Source organism: Panthera leo, chromosome A3, assembly GCF_018350215.1.
Source record: "Panthera leo isolate Ple1 chromosome A3, P.leo_Ple1_pat1.1, whole genome shotgun sequence".
Classification (NCBI taxonomy): domain Eukaryota; kingdom Metazoa; phylum Chordata; class Mammalia; order Carnivora; family Felidae; genus Panthera; species Panthera leo.
In genome coordinates, this window is record NC_056681.1 from 31,902,917 (window position 1) to 31,920,896 (window position 17,980).

Genomic DNA, 17,980 nt, shown 5'->3' on the forward strand with positions numbered 1-17,980 from the left:
CGGGGTTGTGAATTCAAGCCCCATGTTGGGTGTAGAGATTACTTAAAAATAAAATCTTTAGGGGCACCTGGATGGCTCAACTGGTTAAGTGTCCAACTTTGGTTCAGCTCATGATCTCACGGTTTGTGGGTTCAAGCTTCACATTGGGCTCTGTGCTGACAGCTCAGAGCCTGGAGCCTGCTTCAGATTCTGTTTCTGTCTCTGCCTCTCTCCTGCTTGCACTCTGTCTCTATCTCTCAAATATGAATAAACATTTAAAAATAATAATAAAATAAATTTTTTAAAAGAAAAGAAAATGAAATTCATTAAATAATAAAACATCAAAAAATTTTAAATGCATCTACCATGTGCTAGCACTGTTTTAGGCCCTGAGGGTACAACAGGTATCAAGAGAAACAAAAATCCATGAGCAGAAGCTAGACAATAAACAAATCACATGTTATTAGATGTTGGTATGTTTATATGGAAATATAAGGCAGATAAGGGAGACAGGGACAGCCACGGCCTAGGGGAGTAAGGGAAATAGAATTTTCTTTCTTTCTTTTCTTTTCTTTTTTTATCAATAATTTACTTTTTAATTTACATCCAAATTAGTTAGCATATAGTGCAACAATGATTTCAGGAGTAGATTCCTTAATGCCCTTTACCCATTTACCCATTTAGCCCATCCCCCCCCCCCACAACCCCTCCACAACCCTCTGTTTGTTCTCTAAATTTAAGTCTTTTATGTTTTGTCTCCTTCCCTGTTTCTATATTATTTTTGCTTCCCTTCTCTTCTGTTCATCTGTTTTGTATCTTAAATTCCTCATATGAGTAAAGTCATATGATATTTGTCTTTCTCTGACTAATTTCACTTAGCATAATACCCTCTAGTTCCATCCACATAGTTGCAAATGGCAAGATTTCATTCTTTTTGATTGCTGAGTAATACTCCATTGTGTATATATATCCATTCATCCGTCAATGGACATTTGGGCTCTTTCCATACTTTGGCTATTGTTGATAGTGCTGCTGTAAACATTGGGGTGCTTGTGCCCCTTTGAAACAGCACACCTGTATCCCTTGGATACCTGGTAGTGCAATTGCTGGGTCGTAGGGTAGTTCTATTTTTAATTTTTTGAGGAAGGAACCTCCATACTGTTTTCCAGAGTGGCTGCGCCAGTTTGCATTCCCACCAGCAGTGCAAAAGAGATCCTCTTTCTCCGCATCCTCTCCAACATCTGTTGTTGCCTGAGTTGTTCATGTTAGCCATTCTGACAGGTGTGAGGTTGTATCTCATTGTGGTTTTGATTTGTAGGGAAATGCAATTTTTAGTTGTATGCTCAGGGATGGTTTGGTAGACTGAATTATTGTTCACCAATACTCTCTGCCTCCTACGGGAGAATTTTGCATCCTCATTCTCTTGAGATTAGTTAGCATTGGCCAATGATATGTGAACAGAAGTGACAAAGCCCTCCCAGTCACTGCCTGCTCTGTCATGCTCTTTTCCCTCTGCGCAGTCACTAAGCAATGTTGAGATAGTGGCTGCTCCATTGGCCTAGGGTCTGGCATAAAGGCAAGGATGATACAGACCTGCTTATATGACACAGAGCTGTAAGTAGTGAGAAATAATCCTTTGTTCTTTTATGCCCCTGAGATTTGGTACTCGCTTGTTATGTAGCATAACCTGACTGATACAGAAGCCCTCACTGAAAAGATAACATCTGAACAGAGACCTGAGGAGGTGAGGGAACCAATCATACAGATGTGTAGAGAAAGCATGTTCCACACAGAGGAACAGCAAGTGCAAAGCTTCTGAAGAGGGAGCTTGCAAGGATCAGAAACGAAGCCAGACTTCTCAAGGCAATGATGCAGAGGTATTGCACCAGTCAGATTTTCATGCACCCTGTGGGGCTGGAGACAGGACTTAGTCTTGTTCACCCGGCGATGCTGCCACTCCTTTTTATCTCTGCAGAGCATGGAGTGGAATGGCAGGAGTGATAGGGACAGACGAGGGTAAGAAGGAAAAGAAAGATCTGGGCAGAGAGATGCAACCTAGCAGAGCAGGGCTCCAGATCATGGGCACTAGCCACTCATATATTATAGATCATAGTGTCACCCACATAGAGAGCCTGTGAGGCCTCTGAAGTCTTACTGCTGTCATAAAGGAGATGAGTCTGTGAATCCAAAGTGTGCTAATCAGTGAGCACTAATAACCACGACACGCCCCTTCCCCACTCACCTTGTTCTTACACCCCTGACTTTCTTAGAGCCACACAGACTCCAAGGAACCTCCAACAGACAAACCAAGGCAGAAGGACCACTCTTAGCAGACTGTGCACTGCCCTGAAAAAGGGCTGCTTTCCCTTTGAGCAACATGAAAGGAGACTATATGAACCACATGTTCCTTCTTTCCTTAAATCCTGATAATTCTCTTTTTTTTAAATATAAAGCCTTCGATTTCTTTTGGCTCTGTGCAGCCTTGAAACCACAGATCCTCCCAATTAGTAGTCACTAGTAAAAGAGAGTCTGAACAAATAAGGCAGAGTGGGCGGCTATTGAGGCTGATGCATGAGGGAGACAGAATTCAAAATATCAAATCCATTTAGGAAAAAACTTGTTAAAGTTGAAAGCTAAATGTTTCACAGAGATAAAATCCTGCTGTGCATTTATCAACCACAGAAGTAGTCGTGGAAGATTCTCTGGAAGAAACCCCCATTAAACATCTGGGTTTCTAAAAGCTGATGGCATCTCACAGAATGCAACCATTCATCTCAAATCCTCATGCAAATTGATTGCCTAGAATTGCCATCTATGACTCCTAAACATATAAAAATGGCTTTAGATTTGTGAGAATCTTAAACATCTATGTTATCTGTTTTCTCTCTCATCAAAAGAGAATTTAACAAATGGATGCTCTGGTAGATAGGTGACCTTGAAAATGCATGCAAAAGTATGGCCATACCAAGTGCCACCTTCCTCCCTTTCTTCTTGTCAATTCCTAAAGAAATTGGAACAAAAAGGGAACAAAAAGGGAAATTCCACTCAATTTAGACAATGCCAAAATGATTGGGACTGGGGCCCTTGCTGAGAAAAATAAAATGCCATCTCGAGGTCTGAGAAGGGAGGAATGCATGGTACAAATGGATGCCAGCAAGAAAGGCATTGATTGTGCAGGGATCAATAGCAAAGGTGCCTTGGGAAGCCCAACGCAATTCAATATATTACAATGCAGTGGGATTCACCATTCACTTCCCACTCTTTCCAGAATCCATCCTTTGAGCCACTGTTCCTCTCAAGGGATAGGAGGCATAATTGTGATTTTGGGGAGGATGACTCTTTGTTGTATGGGATTGTTCTGTGCATTACAGGATGTTTCCATCCTTGATCCCACTCATTAAGTACAACCATTTTCCAATCACTAACACAAAAACATCCCCAGACTGTCCCTAGAGTAGATATTACCATCCCAAGTTGAGAGCCTTACAAGTCTGGCCTGTATTAATGTAAGATTAAAGTTTGAACTTTAATGTAAGTTTGAACTATTAATGTAAGATTGAAGTTTGAACATAACTGTGAGGATGCACCACTGAGCAGGAACTGAGTTATCAAAGATCATCATTCTGTACACATGTAGGTTCATGAGGAAAAGAAAAGCAATTAGCTCTATTTGCTGGAAAAGAAATCCCAGGTATCAGAAAGGCCACAACAGCCACATGATTAGAGAGATGGCTTTGTTGTTGTTGGTAAAGCAGACTTTAAAAGGAAATCAAAGACTGAAATGAGGTGGAGACAGTGTTCAAAAGAACTGATAGAGTAAATAACTCAACTCATGTTGTCATTGCTTTTCTGGAAAAGGGAAGGAGGGTTTCTTTAAGATGAGTTGCAACCTGCTTGATATTTACATGAAAAACAGAGGAGCCACACTAGTTTTTTAGGCTCTTTAGGCTCAAATCAAAGTTATTGACCAGTTCCTTAATAAGTACATGCTATGCTACTTGGAGGGTTCTGTATAAATGGCTACCTCGATGGACAGTTTCAGGAACTCTCCAGCCTTTTCAGTGTTACTGCTGAGGACCTTCCCTCTCTCTTTCACTCTTCACATTGACCTTTCTCAGCCCCTGTCTTCCTGCCTTACTTCCCCAGGACCAGATCATCTTTGTGGAAGCAAGTGGGAAGGGACACCTCATCTAGCCATTGTGGGACCCCTTGCCCACCCCCTTCTCCCCTTGGTTCTCCAATAGTACCGTTTATTAGGCAAGTACTGTTCACCAAGCCCTGGGCTAAGGCTTTTGTTTGTTTGTGTTAGTATTAAAGTAGGCCACCAAAGGAAATTTTAACAGTTATTCTTCCAGAGGAGGCATTTAATGACTTAATTAAATAATTCTGTAATTATTTAATTATTTTTCTTGAAAGACTCTCAAACTCATAGAAAATTTGCAAGTATAATACAAAGAATTTTTTATTTTCTGGAATTATTTGAGAGTAAGTTGCCAGCCCGATGCCCACCACCCTGATTTTCCAATAAACAAGGACATTCTCCTACATAACCGAATGAAACTATCAAAATGAGGAAGTTCACAGGGTACATTACTACCATCTAATCCTCAGGCCCCACTCAGGCAATCCCAGTAACGTTCTTTATAGCAAAAAGATCTAGTTGAAAATCATGTGTTGCTTTCAGTTGTCATGACTCTTTGGTACTCTTCAGTGTACCGTCTTTTGCTCCGTCTTTTCTGGGTTTTCATGACCATGGCACTTCTGAAGAGTACAGGCCAGTCAGTTTGTAGAACATCTGTTGGTTTGGTTTTATCTGTCGCTCCCTCATAATTGGGTTCAGGGGCTGCACCTTCGGCAGGACTATCAGAGAAGTGGTATTGGGTCTTCCTCCTGCATCTGGTCAGGTGGCAACAGGGTTTCGATTTGTCCCATTACTGGTGATACTCACTTAGGTCACTTGATTAAGGTGATATGTGCCATGATTCTCCACTCTGAAGTTATTTTTTTCCCGTTTGTAACTAGTAAGTATTTTATGGGGAAGTGCTCTGAGACTGTTCCTCAGCAAACTTGCAATTATTTTATGGATTTATGGTTTTATATTTTAATAAATGGGTTACCATCAGTTACAGGTACTCTCATAATTTATTTTGATGCTTAAGTTGTTCCAGATGTGGCCAGGTGATCCCTTTGGAGCTGGCCTCTGCTCCCCCTTGACAAGCCTCCATCAATATTTGAGCATTCTAGATAGTAAGATGCACCAGGCCCATCTTGTACTGTCCTTAATCAGCCTGGAATCGGCCATTCTTCAAGGTGGCTGAGTGCTTTGTTTTGGGGCTACTTGTGTGGTGGACCAGTGAATGCTCGTCCATGTGTGGGCTGCGTGTGTCTCACACCATATGTCCACATCCTTCTTGGGTGCTTTGGATTAACTACTCCTCTGTTCCTTGTCTTACCATAGAAGTTCTAGAAGAGAGATCATTTACTAAAACTCTTGTAGATGAGAACTCCAAAGCTCAGCAAGGTGGTATGGTGTCTAGCTGGTAGCAAAACTGGAGTCAAAACCGTAAATCTCTTCTCTTTTTCTATAACCATCCACTGCATCACACAACTTTTTTAATCGTTAGTGAGTGCAAATATTTTTATCATAGCTACTAGTTGAGTTAATGGGGTGAGGGGTGTATGTGTGGAATTAAAGCTAGTAATTTATTAAAGCTTATATCAGAGCAAAAAAGGAAAATATATTTTGATTTAATGTATACAATTTTAAAAATTAAAACTGGTTGGTGTATAAGGAATTCTGTAAATTATTTGTGGGGAATCTTTTCTAGAACACATTGTCAGCTTGGGATTCTCTGTCTCCCTCTCTCTCTGCTCCTCCCCCGCTCATGCTTGCACACATGTGCATGTACGCTCTCTCTCTCTCTCTCAAAAATAAATAAACATAAAAAAAAGAAAGAATTAAGGTTCCCAAAGAGGTACAGAAAGTTAGATCACGGACTAGGATTTGGCTCCAGTTCTGGCTTCTTATTGTCTATTATTAAATCAGTTTATTTGCTACTCCTTTAAAAAACAGAAAGGTGGTGATTTTAATTGAGAGAGAAAGAGTCCATAGGATTACTGTAAGGAGTAGAAAAAGAAAATGTCTGAACTGTGTAAATGCCCAGCACTGTCTATATTATTAGGGGTCTTTACTGTATCTGTGCCATGGATCCTTTTGGCATCTGGTGAAGCCTTCCCACCCTTTCTTAGATAATGTTTTAAGTGAAAAAATTGAAATGTATGGGATGATCAAGGGAAAAATATTGAAATGTAGTTATTAAGTTAGTTAAAGAACAAATTTACAATATTATAATGAATATTTTTTAATTAATGTTTAAATAATAAGTTCTAGTATCAGGACCAATAACTGTGTCTTAGTGTACTTGGGCCACCATAACAAAATACCATAGACCGGGTGGCCTAAACAACAGAAATTTATTTTCTCAGAGTTCCAGAGACTGGAAGTCTGAGATCATGGTGCCAGCATGGTTGAGGTCTGGGAAGGGCTTCCTGGCTTAGAGAAGGCCACCTTCTCATCGTGTCCTCTCATTGCCTTTCCCCAGTCTTGCACCTGGACAGACAAGAGAGAGAAAAAAAGCGAGAGAGATCTCTTCCTCTTTTTATAAGGCCACCACTCCTATCAGATTAGGCACCCACCCCTTATGACCTCATTTAACCTTAGTAACCTCCTAAATGCCCCATCTCCAGATCCAGTCACGTTAGGGACTAGGGCTTCAACTGTGAATTTTGGAGGCCACACTTCAGTCCAGAGCATAGTGATGGCATAAATGATATTTTGAAACATCTTCTGCAGACTGTAATGTGGTATGAAAATAGCTGTGAGCTATTAGCAACAAAGTCATACGTACTGCTGCTAGTAGGTTTGTTGCTTACATTTATTATGGAAGGGAATGCTTAATTTTTGATCGAGGTGAGGGTAGTGAAAATAAAGATACAAGTTTTCTCCCTACCCAAATTCACAACTACCCTGAACTTCTGTACAAAGACCATAGATAAGAACTCCTGAAACATGCACATAAGATGTTCTTGTTTGGAGCAAACAAGTGGCATAACCCCCAGGATGGTGGGGATCGATCCCAAAATCGGCCAGTCCTGCCCAGTACCAGTCACCCAGGAGCAGCAGGTGACTTGAAGAGACATCATCTGCTTCTGGCCTTTTTGAATGTGTGTTCAAGTACTGGAATGTGTTTTGTCTTGCAGATACCAGTAACCTAAATTCCGAACAAAATGATTCCTGGACCTCTGAGAACTTCTGGCTGGACCCTTCTGTGAAGGGCCAGGTGAAGACCAAGGCAGAGGATGATGGGCTTCGGAAATCCCTGGATAGATTCTATGAAGTGTTTGGCTGTCCACAGCCGGCCTCTGGAAATGCACTCTCCGCAGCAGTCTGCCAGTGCCTGTCTCAGAAAATCAACGAACTGAAGGGCCAGGAGAGCCGAAAGTATGCCCTCCGCAGTTTCCAAATGGCCCGGGTCATCTTCAACCGGGATGGCTGCTCGGTCTTACAGAGGCATTCCAGGGATGTCCACTTCTACCCATCGGGAGAAGGAAGTGTGTCTCTGGATGATGAAAAGCCAACCCCGGGACTTTCAAAAGATATCATTCATTTCCTCTTGCAGCAGAATGTGATGAAAGACCTCTAAGTAGTGCCTGGTGGTAAGAGCAGGCAGTGTGGAGGGTGGTCCGGTGGCCAACGCTGTTAGTGCACACCCACTTCCCCTCCAGCCCCTCTTGCCGGCTCTGTGTGTCCAGCCCCCTGTGTGTCTGGCCCCTGTGTCCACACCACCTCCCACCCCACCCTACCACTCCCTTTGACTTAAGGCCAGTGACTGACTGATTGTGGAGCCCAGAAGCACATCTTCCTTGCCCCAAGGAAGGAAGGACATGCTCTGAGGCATAAATTATTCTCCAGAGCTCCCCTCTGGATCAGGCCAAGACTGGGACTTCACACGAAATCACTCCCTCGCTCAGCACCTGCCGTTTCCCTGTCCTCCCATTCATCTACTGGTGTCTCCCAGGGGCCTTTCCTTAATACATCTCTTGTACCTGGATCCTTGATTCAGAATCTACTTCTGGGAGAACCCAACCTAAGGGAACAGGCTTTCTTTGTTACATGAGTTTTTTAAAGGATTTAAAGCTCTGCGCCAAAGCAAGTATAAGAATTGTACCAAGTTGTAGAACTGAGACCATGTGACTGCGCATGTATTTCCCAAAATAACATAAAGATTTAAATACGGTTCCCAAAAGTGCATCACATCTTCCTCATACCCTTGCCTCTCCAAAGCCAGAATTCCCTGTTTTGTCATTCTAACAGGGTGTGGAAGGAACATTTGGATCATCTAAAATAAGAGCTAAGATTTGCAAATTAAAAGAAGGGGGGACGGGGCTCTCGGTCTCCACCAGATTGGCAGTGTGGAAGGTGTGAAGAAAACAAATGTGCGCCACCTACCGAAGGACGCGGCTCGAGGCTGACGGGACGCGGCCTTGGCAGTTTGTGGTGGAAGAGAGTAAGGAATCCTTTGCCCAAGTGGACTCCTCCCTGTCATTTTTGCCTTCTGCCTGTACCCTCTGTCACCCTATGAACAGTTGGCCCCTCACCCCTGTCCCGTCCTTGCTCCGCCAGGGAGTGGCTTTAAATAGCCAGCGCGGCTTGCGCTGGCAGAGGCCCTGCTCCACGGCCCTGTCCTGAAACCCCCTTTGAGACTCGGGTGGTAGAATGACGTCACCTGGCACCGAGCTCTTGGAAGCTGTAACTGGAGGCCTCGTGCTAATCCCTGCCTCGACAGCCCTTCAAATAAATTACGTTGGCAGAAAGAGGGCTATCGTTCGTTTGGGGGAACAACAAGATGAGGCTGGGAACACTGTGCAGTTAGATTTTGAGAAACTCGAGGTGAAATTTCATTGGCCTAAGGCTCCATAAGCTTGCCAGAAAGCGGAGTTTGCAAACGGATCGGCCTCGAGGCGCGCATGAAGAGTGAGTGAGCCCTCTCAGGCAGGTCTCTTGGGGACTCTCCGAGCAAGAGTGGGGATTTTGCTTGAAAGGTCAGGGATTACATACCAAGGCTTCCAGTGCCGGGAAGAGCAGAGGTAAGAAACAGTGTTTCACACTGCAGTGCAGAAGCCCCTTGGAAGAGACCTAAATGATAGGAACTAGGAAATGGGGAGGTCTTTGAGAGATACTGAAGGAAACAATACTCTGCGTTTTCCTCTGACAAGCAATCATGTGAGTCTTTCCCCAGGAGCTTCTCCTATGCAACACCCCCAAATTACTCGTAAACCAGTGGGCCTTACAATTGAAAATGTGCAGGTTGAATTTTAAGGTCCGTAGTTTTATTGTTTTTTAAGGTGGAGCAAATTAATAGACGCAACTGAAGAATGCTGTAGATTTCAGAATTATTCATTCACTGAAAGGAATATTGGAGATTAGTTTCCATGGCCACCAACAGAAGGAAACTGGATTATTTTATACTGTTTTTATAACACAGAAGATAGAAGCTATTCCAATCTCCATGCCGGAAGCAGCCGCTTCTGTTTGGCACCGAGATTTTAGTATTGGTAATTTTGTAACCTTTATTATCATCAGTGCTGAGGGTGCTCAGTAAAAAGAGGTAGATCCTGAAACCAGAGCATTTAGAAACCTGGAAGCCAGAATCACCTTAGGGTGAAGGAAAAAAAAAAAAAAAAGAGGAAAAAAAGAGTGTGGTGTGTGTTTGCTTGTATCTGAGTAAGTGCTTGTGACAGGTCAGTACAAGATATTTGATTCCCTGCAGTCTCGCTCTCTAATTTGATCTTCTTCACAACGTTGGGATGGCATTTTCCATTTATCCCTGTTTACCTTTAATAAAGACTAAGAGATAAGGGTGTTAAGGCTCTGGCCTTTGGCATTATTGTCTGTCTCTGCCCTCCTGATCACTTCACCGTCTTATCATCCCGTGAACATTCTCACTGGCCTATGATATCATCTGTGGCCCTTTTCAGAGGTCTCTGCGAGGGAGGATTTGCTCGCAGGAACATCAGAACTCCAAAGAAGAGAAACTGCTACCAGTGTCTTGTATGTGTATGACTGTTACTTCACTAGTCGTTTCTTTACATGACCTACGTGAGAACACATGCTGTAGATCTTATTACCAGCAATTAGCACAAGACAATATGGAGATCACCAGCCAGCCCAGGTGGCTCCTTGCTGAGAGAGAATTTTCATCTGGAGAACAGATGGGGATGGTTTGCTCAAACTACTCGTTTCCAAAGCTGCTGGTAGTATACAAAATAACTGTAGGTGCCACATGGACGAACAATGTTTATCTTCATGGTTATCTATTTTGTTTAATGTGTTAGAAAAATATATAACTACCACGTTGAATCTGTGCTTTTACAGACAGCATGTAGGACAAGCCTAATATATTTAAAATTTTAAAGTGAATTAGTGAAAAAGTTAATGCTGTCGACAATATACAGATATGTCAAAAATTATAAAGGTGGTATACCAGGAAATGATTGAAATTTGGGATATAAGGGGAGAGAGAATCTATTCTACCTTCTGTATCCCCCGTCTCTCTCCGGGAATACTGCAGGAAGCTTCCATCAGGTCAACCCACATCTTCCTTTGCTTCTATTTAGTTTTTAAGTTTTTTTTTAATGTTTATTTATTGAGAGAGCAAGAATGATCAGGGAAGGGGCCCAAAGAGAATCCCAAGCAGGCTCCTCACACAGCGCAGAGCCCAACTCAGGGCTCGATCCCATGAACAGTGAGATCATGACCTTAATAAAAATCAAGAGCTGGTTGCTTAACCAACTGAGCCACTCAGGCGCCCTATCCTTTGCCTCTCTTTACCCTGCAGCTGTGTTGCAAACCCTTTTAAAAAGCAAACAGATGTGAATAGCCAGCAAATTAAAGAGAAGGGACTAGCCTTGTCAAATATGAAGACGTTTTTAACTTACAGTAACTAAAGCAACAACAAAACCAAAGTAGACAAATCAAAGAAAAAGCATTCAGCCCATAGACCTAAATGTACGTGTAAATGGAGTATTTGATGAAGGTAACATTTCAAATTTGCAAGGGAAGGTGGAGTTTTTAGCAAATGGTTTTATTTATTTATTTATTTTTTTAGTTTATTTATTTATTATTTTGAGAAAGAGAGCATGCAAGTCAGGGAGAGGCTGAGAGAGAAGCCCAAGCAGGCTCTGCACTGTCAGTGGGGAACTGATGCAGGGCTTGAACTCACGAGCCGCGAGATCATGACCTGAGCCGAAGTTGGATGCTAAACTGACTGAGCCACCCAGGTGCCCCTTAGCAAATGGTTTTAGAATAATTGGCTCCCCAACTGGGGGAGGAGAGTAAAAAAAAGGCTAAATTCTTCGCCTCATTCTTGATATCCAAATGAATTTTAGGTGGATTAAAATTTTAAAGTAAGGGGCACCTAGTGGCTCAGTTGGTTAAGCTTCCAACTCTTGATTTTAGCTCAGGTCATGATTGCACGATTCATGGGTTTGAGCCCTGTATGGGGCTCTACTCTGGCAGTGTGGAGCCTGCTTTGGATTCTCTCTCTCTCTCTCTCTCTCTCTCCCTGAGAGAGAGGGAGAGAGGGTGTGAGCTGGGGAGGGGCAGAGAGAGAGAGAGACAGAGAGCGAGACACAGAATCTCGCTGTGCTGAGCTGCCATCACAGAGCCTGACTCGGGGCTCAAACTTGCAAGCCACGAGATCATGACCTGAGCTGATGTTGGACACTTCACTGACTGAACCACCCAGGTGTCCCCCCCAAATTTTTTCAAGGTAAAAAGATAAAAATCATAAAATTCTAGAATAAAAAATGAATGCTATAGATACATGCAGCTGCACTAGTAGTGGCTTCAGGCCCAGTGTCTCCCAGCCCTCCATGCAATGACAGATGGTGACTTAGGGCACCCCCTACATCTGCCCAAGGATACCCATGTAGGCATCACATGCAGGGATCTGGTGGGAGCTTAAACAAAGCCAGAACATAGTAGACCAGAACAGCATTGCAAGGGCTCAGAAAGTTGTCATTGAAACTACAGACTACAAAAGTAAACCTTAAAAACAAAAACAGGGTGGCTGCCGACTAAAATAGAAGATTTATATAAGATTAAGAGTCTCCTAGGATGCCTGGATGGCTCAGTCAGTTAAGTGTCCAACTTCAGCTCAGGTCATAACCTCATGGCTTGTGAGTTCAAACCCTGCATTGGGCTCTGTGCTGACAGTGCAGACCCTGGAGTCTGCTTTGGATTCTGTGTCCCCCTCTCTCTCTGCCCCTCACCCACTCACCTCTGTCTCTCTCTCCTTCAAAAATAAATAAACACTAAAATAAAAGAAAAAAAAAAGAAAGATTAAGGGTCTCCTAACGTAATATGCAAAAGTTCAGAACACAGTAAAAAATCACTTGTCTTACCAAGAACCAGGAAAATCACAATACGAGTGAGACAAGATAGTCAACTGACACCAACAGTGAGTTGAATCAGATGTTGAAACTATCTGGCAGAGATTTTATTTTTTCACATTTTTATTTTTTTTTTTTGAGAGACAGAGCATGAGCTGGGGAGGGGTAGAGAGAGAGGGAGACACAGAATCTGAAGCAGGCTCCAGGCTCTGAGCTGTCAGCGCAGATCCCTACATGGGCTTGGAACCCACAGACTGCAAGATCATGGCCTGGGCTGAAATCAGACGCTTAGCTGACTGAGCCACCCAGGGAACCCTATCTGGTTGAGACTTTAAAGCATTTTAAAATGGTTTCAACCAATAATTATGAAATCCCTTGAACCATATGAAAAATTATAAAACCTCGTCAAAGAAATAGAAGTTATAAAAAAGAACCAGGTGGAAATTACAGAACTGAAAGCACAACCACAAAAAACAAACAAAAACACCCTCACTGGATGGGTTCAGTGGTAGAGTGGAGATGACAAGAGATGGGATCACTGAACTGAGAACTGATCAGTCAAATGTACTCAATCTGACAAACATAGAGGAAAGAGAGTGGGGGAAGAAAAGGAATCTGTGAAACAGTAATAAAAGATAGTGACATGGCTATCACCAGAATCCCAGAAGGAGATGAGCAAGATTGTGGGGCTAAACAAATATTCAAAGAAATAATGGCTGAAAACTTCCATCTGGCAAAAGATGAAAACTACAGATTCAAGGGCTATGTGAACTTGAACTAAGATAAATCTAAAGAAATGCTCATCAAAACAGCATAATTAAACTTCTGGAAACTAACAAAAAAAAATCTTAAGAGCAATCAGAGAGAAATGATGCATGCCTTAATTATAGGCAAACACCAATTCAAATAAGAACAGATTTTGCATCTGAAATCATGGAGGACAGAAGGAGATGGTACAACATTTTCAAGGGCTGAAAGAAAAAAAAACTGGCAGCCATATCTTTCCCAAGCTTGTCCTGTTGTAATTTACCATGGAACATTCTACTCAGATGCATCCTTGTCACCTTAAACAAAATGTATTAAAAAACCAAAGGTATCTTCTTTCCCACAGGCTAATAATACTCCTATTTGATGCATGTAATTCATCAATGGCATTAACATTTGCTAAGTCATTCAGGCTTGAAAAACTTTGGATTCATCATGACTTTTACTTCTAAACATTCCACTGTAGCACACAGTGGTTGTTAAGAACTGAGACCTGGGAGCTCCCCTGCCTGGATATGAATCTTGCTTCTACCATTTATTAGCATGTGTCCTTGGGCATGTTACTTGACCTAACTGTGCCTCAGTTTCCTCATCTGTAAAACAGAAATAACAATCATGTCTAATTCAGGATACTCACATGAATTCAGATTTGTTATGGTATTTAGAATAGCACCCAGCAGGTAGCATTGGTTTTTTGGGGGTGAGGGGTTGCTTAAAAATTGAAATTCTTACATTTGCCTCTTCTTTCTCTTCTCACTGCCATCGCCTGCTCCAAGCTTTCATCTCCTTAAGGACCTCCTTAAAGTTCCTGTTTTCAGCCGTTCCCCACACTGTTGCTACCATATTGGTCTTCCTAAATCTAGTCAACACTGGATCCCATCCCACCTCCCACAGAAACTTCCCAAGGCCCTTAATACCAGCAGGGTGAAGCACAAACCAGGTCCATACTATTCTAACCTAGGTGTTCTGCCCTTTTCTCAGCCCTCAGACCTTATACCCAAGATCCATGGCCTCCAGAATATCCCATCCCTTCTCTAGCCCTGACGGCTCTACCCAACCACTCATTTATACTTTAATCTTACACAGTAGGACCTCCCTGTAGCTATTAACATATATACATCTTCTTTCCCAAAAGAGATGGGAAGTTCCTAAAGGTCAGGGAGCTTCTCTTAGCCGGACTAGACACAGACCAGTCCTGGGTAAATACTGATTATGAAATGAGCTTGTTCTGTAGTCTCTTCTTCTGTTTAGCCTCCTGGTAGAGCCAGCTTGACAACTCTTTCCCTTTCCTGCAACTGAAACCATATAATCTTAAACCAGGAGTAAAGGACAGGGAATAGGAGGTGGCTTTATCCCTTTTGGGAAACATCATGGCTGGAGAGAGAGTCCAGTTGTAGGCATCAGAGGCAACAATGCTGTCATTAACAAGGAACTCCTCCAGGAGTTCAAACTCCTCCAGGCCTCATTTCCATCTGCAAAATGAGGACATTAGCAAAGCTCCAAGTCCCTCTCAGGCTCAAACATTCTGTGACAAACCTCCACAAGGGTGGATTCGGGAAACTGATTTTCAAATTGATTGAGCTGTATGGCGTGACTGCATGGAGAGTTAAACTGTTTTTCATAGCAATTTATTTCCTGAGTTTAGCCTATCAGCCAGTATTTATTAAGCACCATTTACTCAACATTTACCCTGTGTTGAATCCTGTGGAGACACAGAGTGGTATCTCACAGGAACCTTGGCTTCAAGGAGTTTATTATATAATCAGAATTTATTATATAATAAAAGCTCACCAAGCTCATGATTTAGCAAATTGCTTTGTTTGTTTACCCACGACTTCTTCTGTAAAATAAAGTTTGACCTGAATCATTACATATAATCCCTATGCAGACTGTGTATTCTGTGGGTCATTTCCGTATTATTTTATTTGAAACACATACATATTGTATAGGTACTATATACGCTTAGATATAAGTATATGAGATGTATTGAAAATGTACATATTTAAAATATCTCCCTTGGCTAGATTTTTTAAAACTTTTTATTAAACTAAATGATATAGATTTTCAAACTTTCACAAAAGTAGAGAGAATTGTGCTATGTGCCCATCACCTAGCTTCAACAGCCATTAGCTTTCTGCCATTCTTTTTCATCAATCTCCTCCACCTGCTTTTTGTGTGTGTGCTAAAGCATTGCAGAAGCTATCAATGGCGAAGGACTTTTTGCTTAATTTCCAGTCTCTCATGTACCACTCAAGCACACAGCTTGTGCTCATGCACACGCAGCTCACCATGCAAGTTCAACAATACCCAGACTGGGCTCTTCCCAGGCCAATGAGACACTAATCCCTGCTTGGATGGCTATGACAACACAAAGTGTTGTAACAGTTTCTAAATACATAGTGTCAATGTCTGCACTTATCACGGACCAATAGCACACAATCTGCAAACTGGCATTGATCCACAGACCACAACTTGAGTAGTACTACACTAGAGTGTTTTTGCTTTTAATTTTTATTTTAAGGAGAGAGAGAATGTGCGCAAGTGGGGGAGAGGGGCAGAGGGAAAGAGAGAAAGAATCCCAAGCAGTCTCCATGCTCAGCTCAATGCACAGCTCCATCCTATGACCCGGAGACCATGACCTAAGCCGAAATCAAGAATCAGCCATGCAACTGACTGAACCACCCAGGTGCCCCTACGCTACAGTATTTTAAAGCAAATCCAGGGCATTCTTTTATTTCACCTGTGAATTGAACATCTGTCACTAATGGATAAGGACTCAACAAAACCAAACAAAGCATCACATGACCATTAATATTCAGTCCATGTTCAATGTTTCCCAACTTTCTCAAAAATGCCTTCTTACAGCATTTGAATCTGGGTTAAAACAAGGATCTACAATTGCATTTGTATCTTTTTTTATAATTTAATTTTTTAAAGTTTATTCCTTTTGAGAAGGGGGGAGGGACAGAGAGAGAGGGAGAGAAAAAGGATCCCATGAATCATGAAATCATGAGCTGAAATCAAGAATCAGACGCTTAACCAACTGAGCCACCCAGGCACCCCACATTTGTATCTCTTAAACCTCTTTCAGTCTACACTAGCCTCCCTCTCTCATAAAAACTATTTGGAACTACCATCCAAATAAATTGGTTTATCATTAAATGCAAAAGTTTTCCTGACCCGTAATGTTTCAAATGTTTTTTTTCCTGCATTTGTTATAGTGTGAAAGGGCTTCAAAACAAATGAACTCTACTCTCCCCCTAAAAATCCATAATCTATGCTATGGATTGTTATGACCACCTTTCCCACGCCCCAGACTTGTTTTCATGGCTACAAAATTATTTAGATTACTGCATACACAAAAGTGTCAATCACTCTGTCTTCCCTCTGATTTTCTTTGTCCCCAGTGGGAGACGCTTGTGAACAGTGTTAAGTGAACCATGGATTTTCTTTGCCTTGACATGCCCAAAGCAGTGTTTACCAGATACATTCACCTCTCTGGGGACCTGTGCATACAGGATAGTGGCTTGAGATACTCTTTGATTATTTGATTTGGACCAGATCTATCTGTGGGTTTCAGAGTGGCATCTTTTTCCAGACACACTTTCCCTATCGCTAAGGATGCAGAAACTCAAGTAGCTTTGGTTCTTTACTGGTCAACACTTCACTTAGAATCATAGACTTTGAGGGGTGCCTGGGTGGCTCAGTCAGTTGTGTCTGACTGGCTTGGGTCATGATCTCATAGTTATGAGTTTGAGCCCCACGTCAGGCTCTGTGCTGACAGCTCAGAGCCTGAAGCCCACTACAGATTCTGTCTCCCTCTCTCTGTGCCCCTCCCCTGCTCACACTCTGTCTTTCTCTCTCAAAAATAAACATTAAAAAAATTTTTAAAAAATCATAGACTTTGAACAGCAAAGGAAACTCAGCAATCATGTAGTCAAGCCCTTTGCAGGGAAGGAGATAAAGACCCCTTTGTCTAGTTATCTAGATATCTAAATGCCCCCTGGACAAGAGTCTCCCAGGTCTCTGACCTCCAGGGGTGACTCTGTATACTAAGAGATATCACTTTCTGTGCAGAGTTCTGGATTGCACACAACAAAAGTGGACTCTAGCTGCCTTTAGTAGAAGGTTGGCTAATGGGTGGCAAACAGAATTGACCAGAAGTCTGGATAATCAGGTTTTGAAAATGGGCAGCATCTGAGGGAGGATGGGCAGCAGGAACACAGCTGAGGTCATACTTCAGGGACAGACTGGATGGAATGTTCCTAAGTCTGGCCCTGCTGCCACTCTGGCTGTTGGACACGACTGCAGCTGTGGCCAGGAGCCTAGGTGCCACTGCTGCACTAAATTCTGCACTGTGCTCGAGTCTAAATTAAGCCCTGGGTCGGAACATCTGATTTGCTGAGGCTGGATCATGTGACTGTCCTCTAGCAGTCAGGGATCAGGGAAAGGGCCATCAGGTGTGGCTCCCTTGTATAGTAGGGGGTGAATCCTGCTTCTCACCATTTGCCACATCATAGAGGAAAGGAATTAGGATGCTAAGCATTCCCTGAAAACAGCAAATGGCCCACCCATCTCCCCATGTGGACTTCTGTTAGTATATAGACATAGACAACAGTAGTTATTTTATTTCAAAAAAATATGGAGAGATTTCCTACCCTCCAAAATGGATTACATTGTCAGAGAAACAGCACTTTTTTAAGCACCGAGTTTGTAAAGTCTTTAACCTCACTGAAGAGGTAGGTTAACAGTTTCTTCTGTGCCTTGGTGTTTCAGTGATTGT

At 42.4% G+C, this 17,980-nt stretch overlaps 1 protein-coding gene across 5 annotated transcripts in view; it reads left to right on the forward strand.

Annotated features, from left to right (window-relative positions):
- The window catches only part of SHLD1 (shieldin complex subunit 1), an 88,087-nt gene extending 77,894 nt beyond the window's left edge, over positions 1–10,193 (forward strand). For 4 of the 5 annotated variants that reach the window (XM_042931575.1, XM_042931576.1, XM_042931578.1 and 1 more), the window contains one exon: positions 7,240–10,192. In XM_042931575.1, the coding sequence (XP_042787509.1) occupies positions 7,240–7,682 (443 nt within the window). In that variant the 3' untranslated portion in view covers positions 7,683–10,192. Of the gene's footprint in view, positions 1–7,239 lie in introns of all 5 variants that reach the window. The other variant, XM_042931579.1, reaches the window with a different exon arrangement.
- Positions 10,194–17,980: the final 7,787 nt, after the last annotated feature.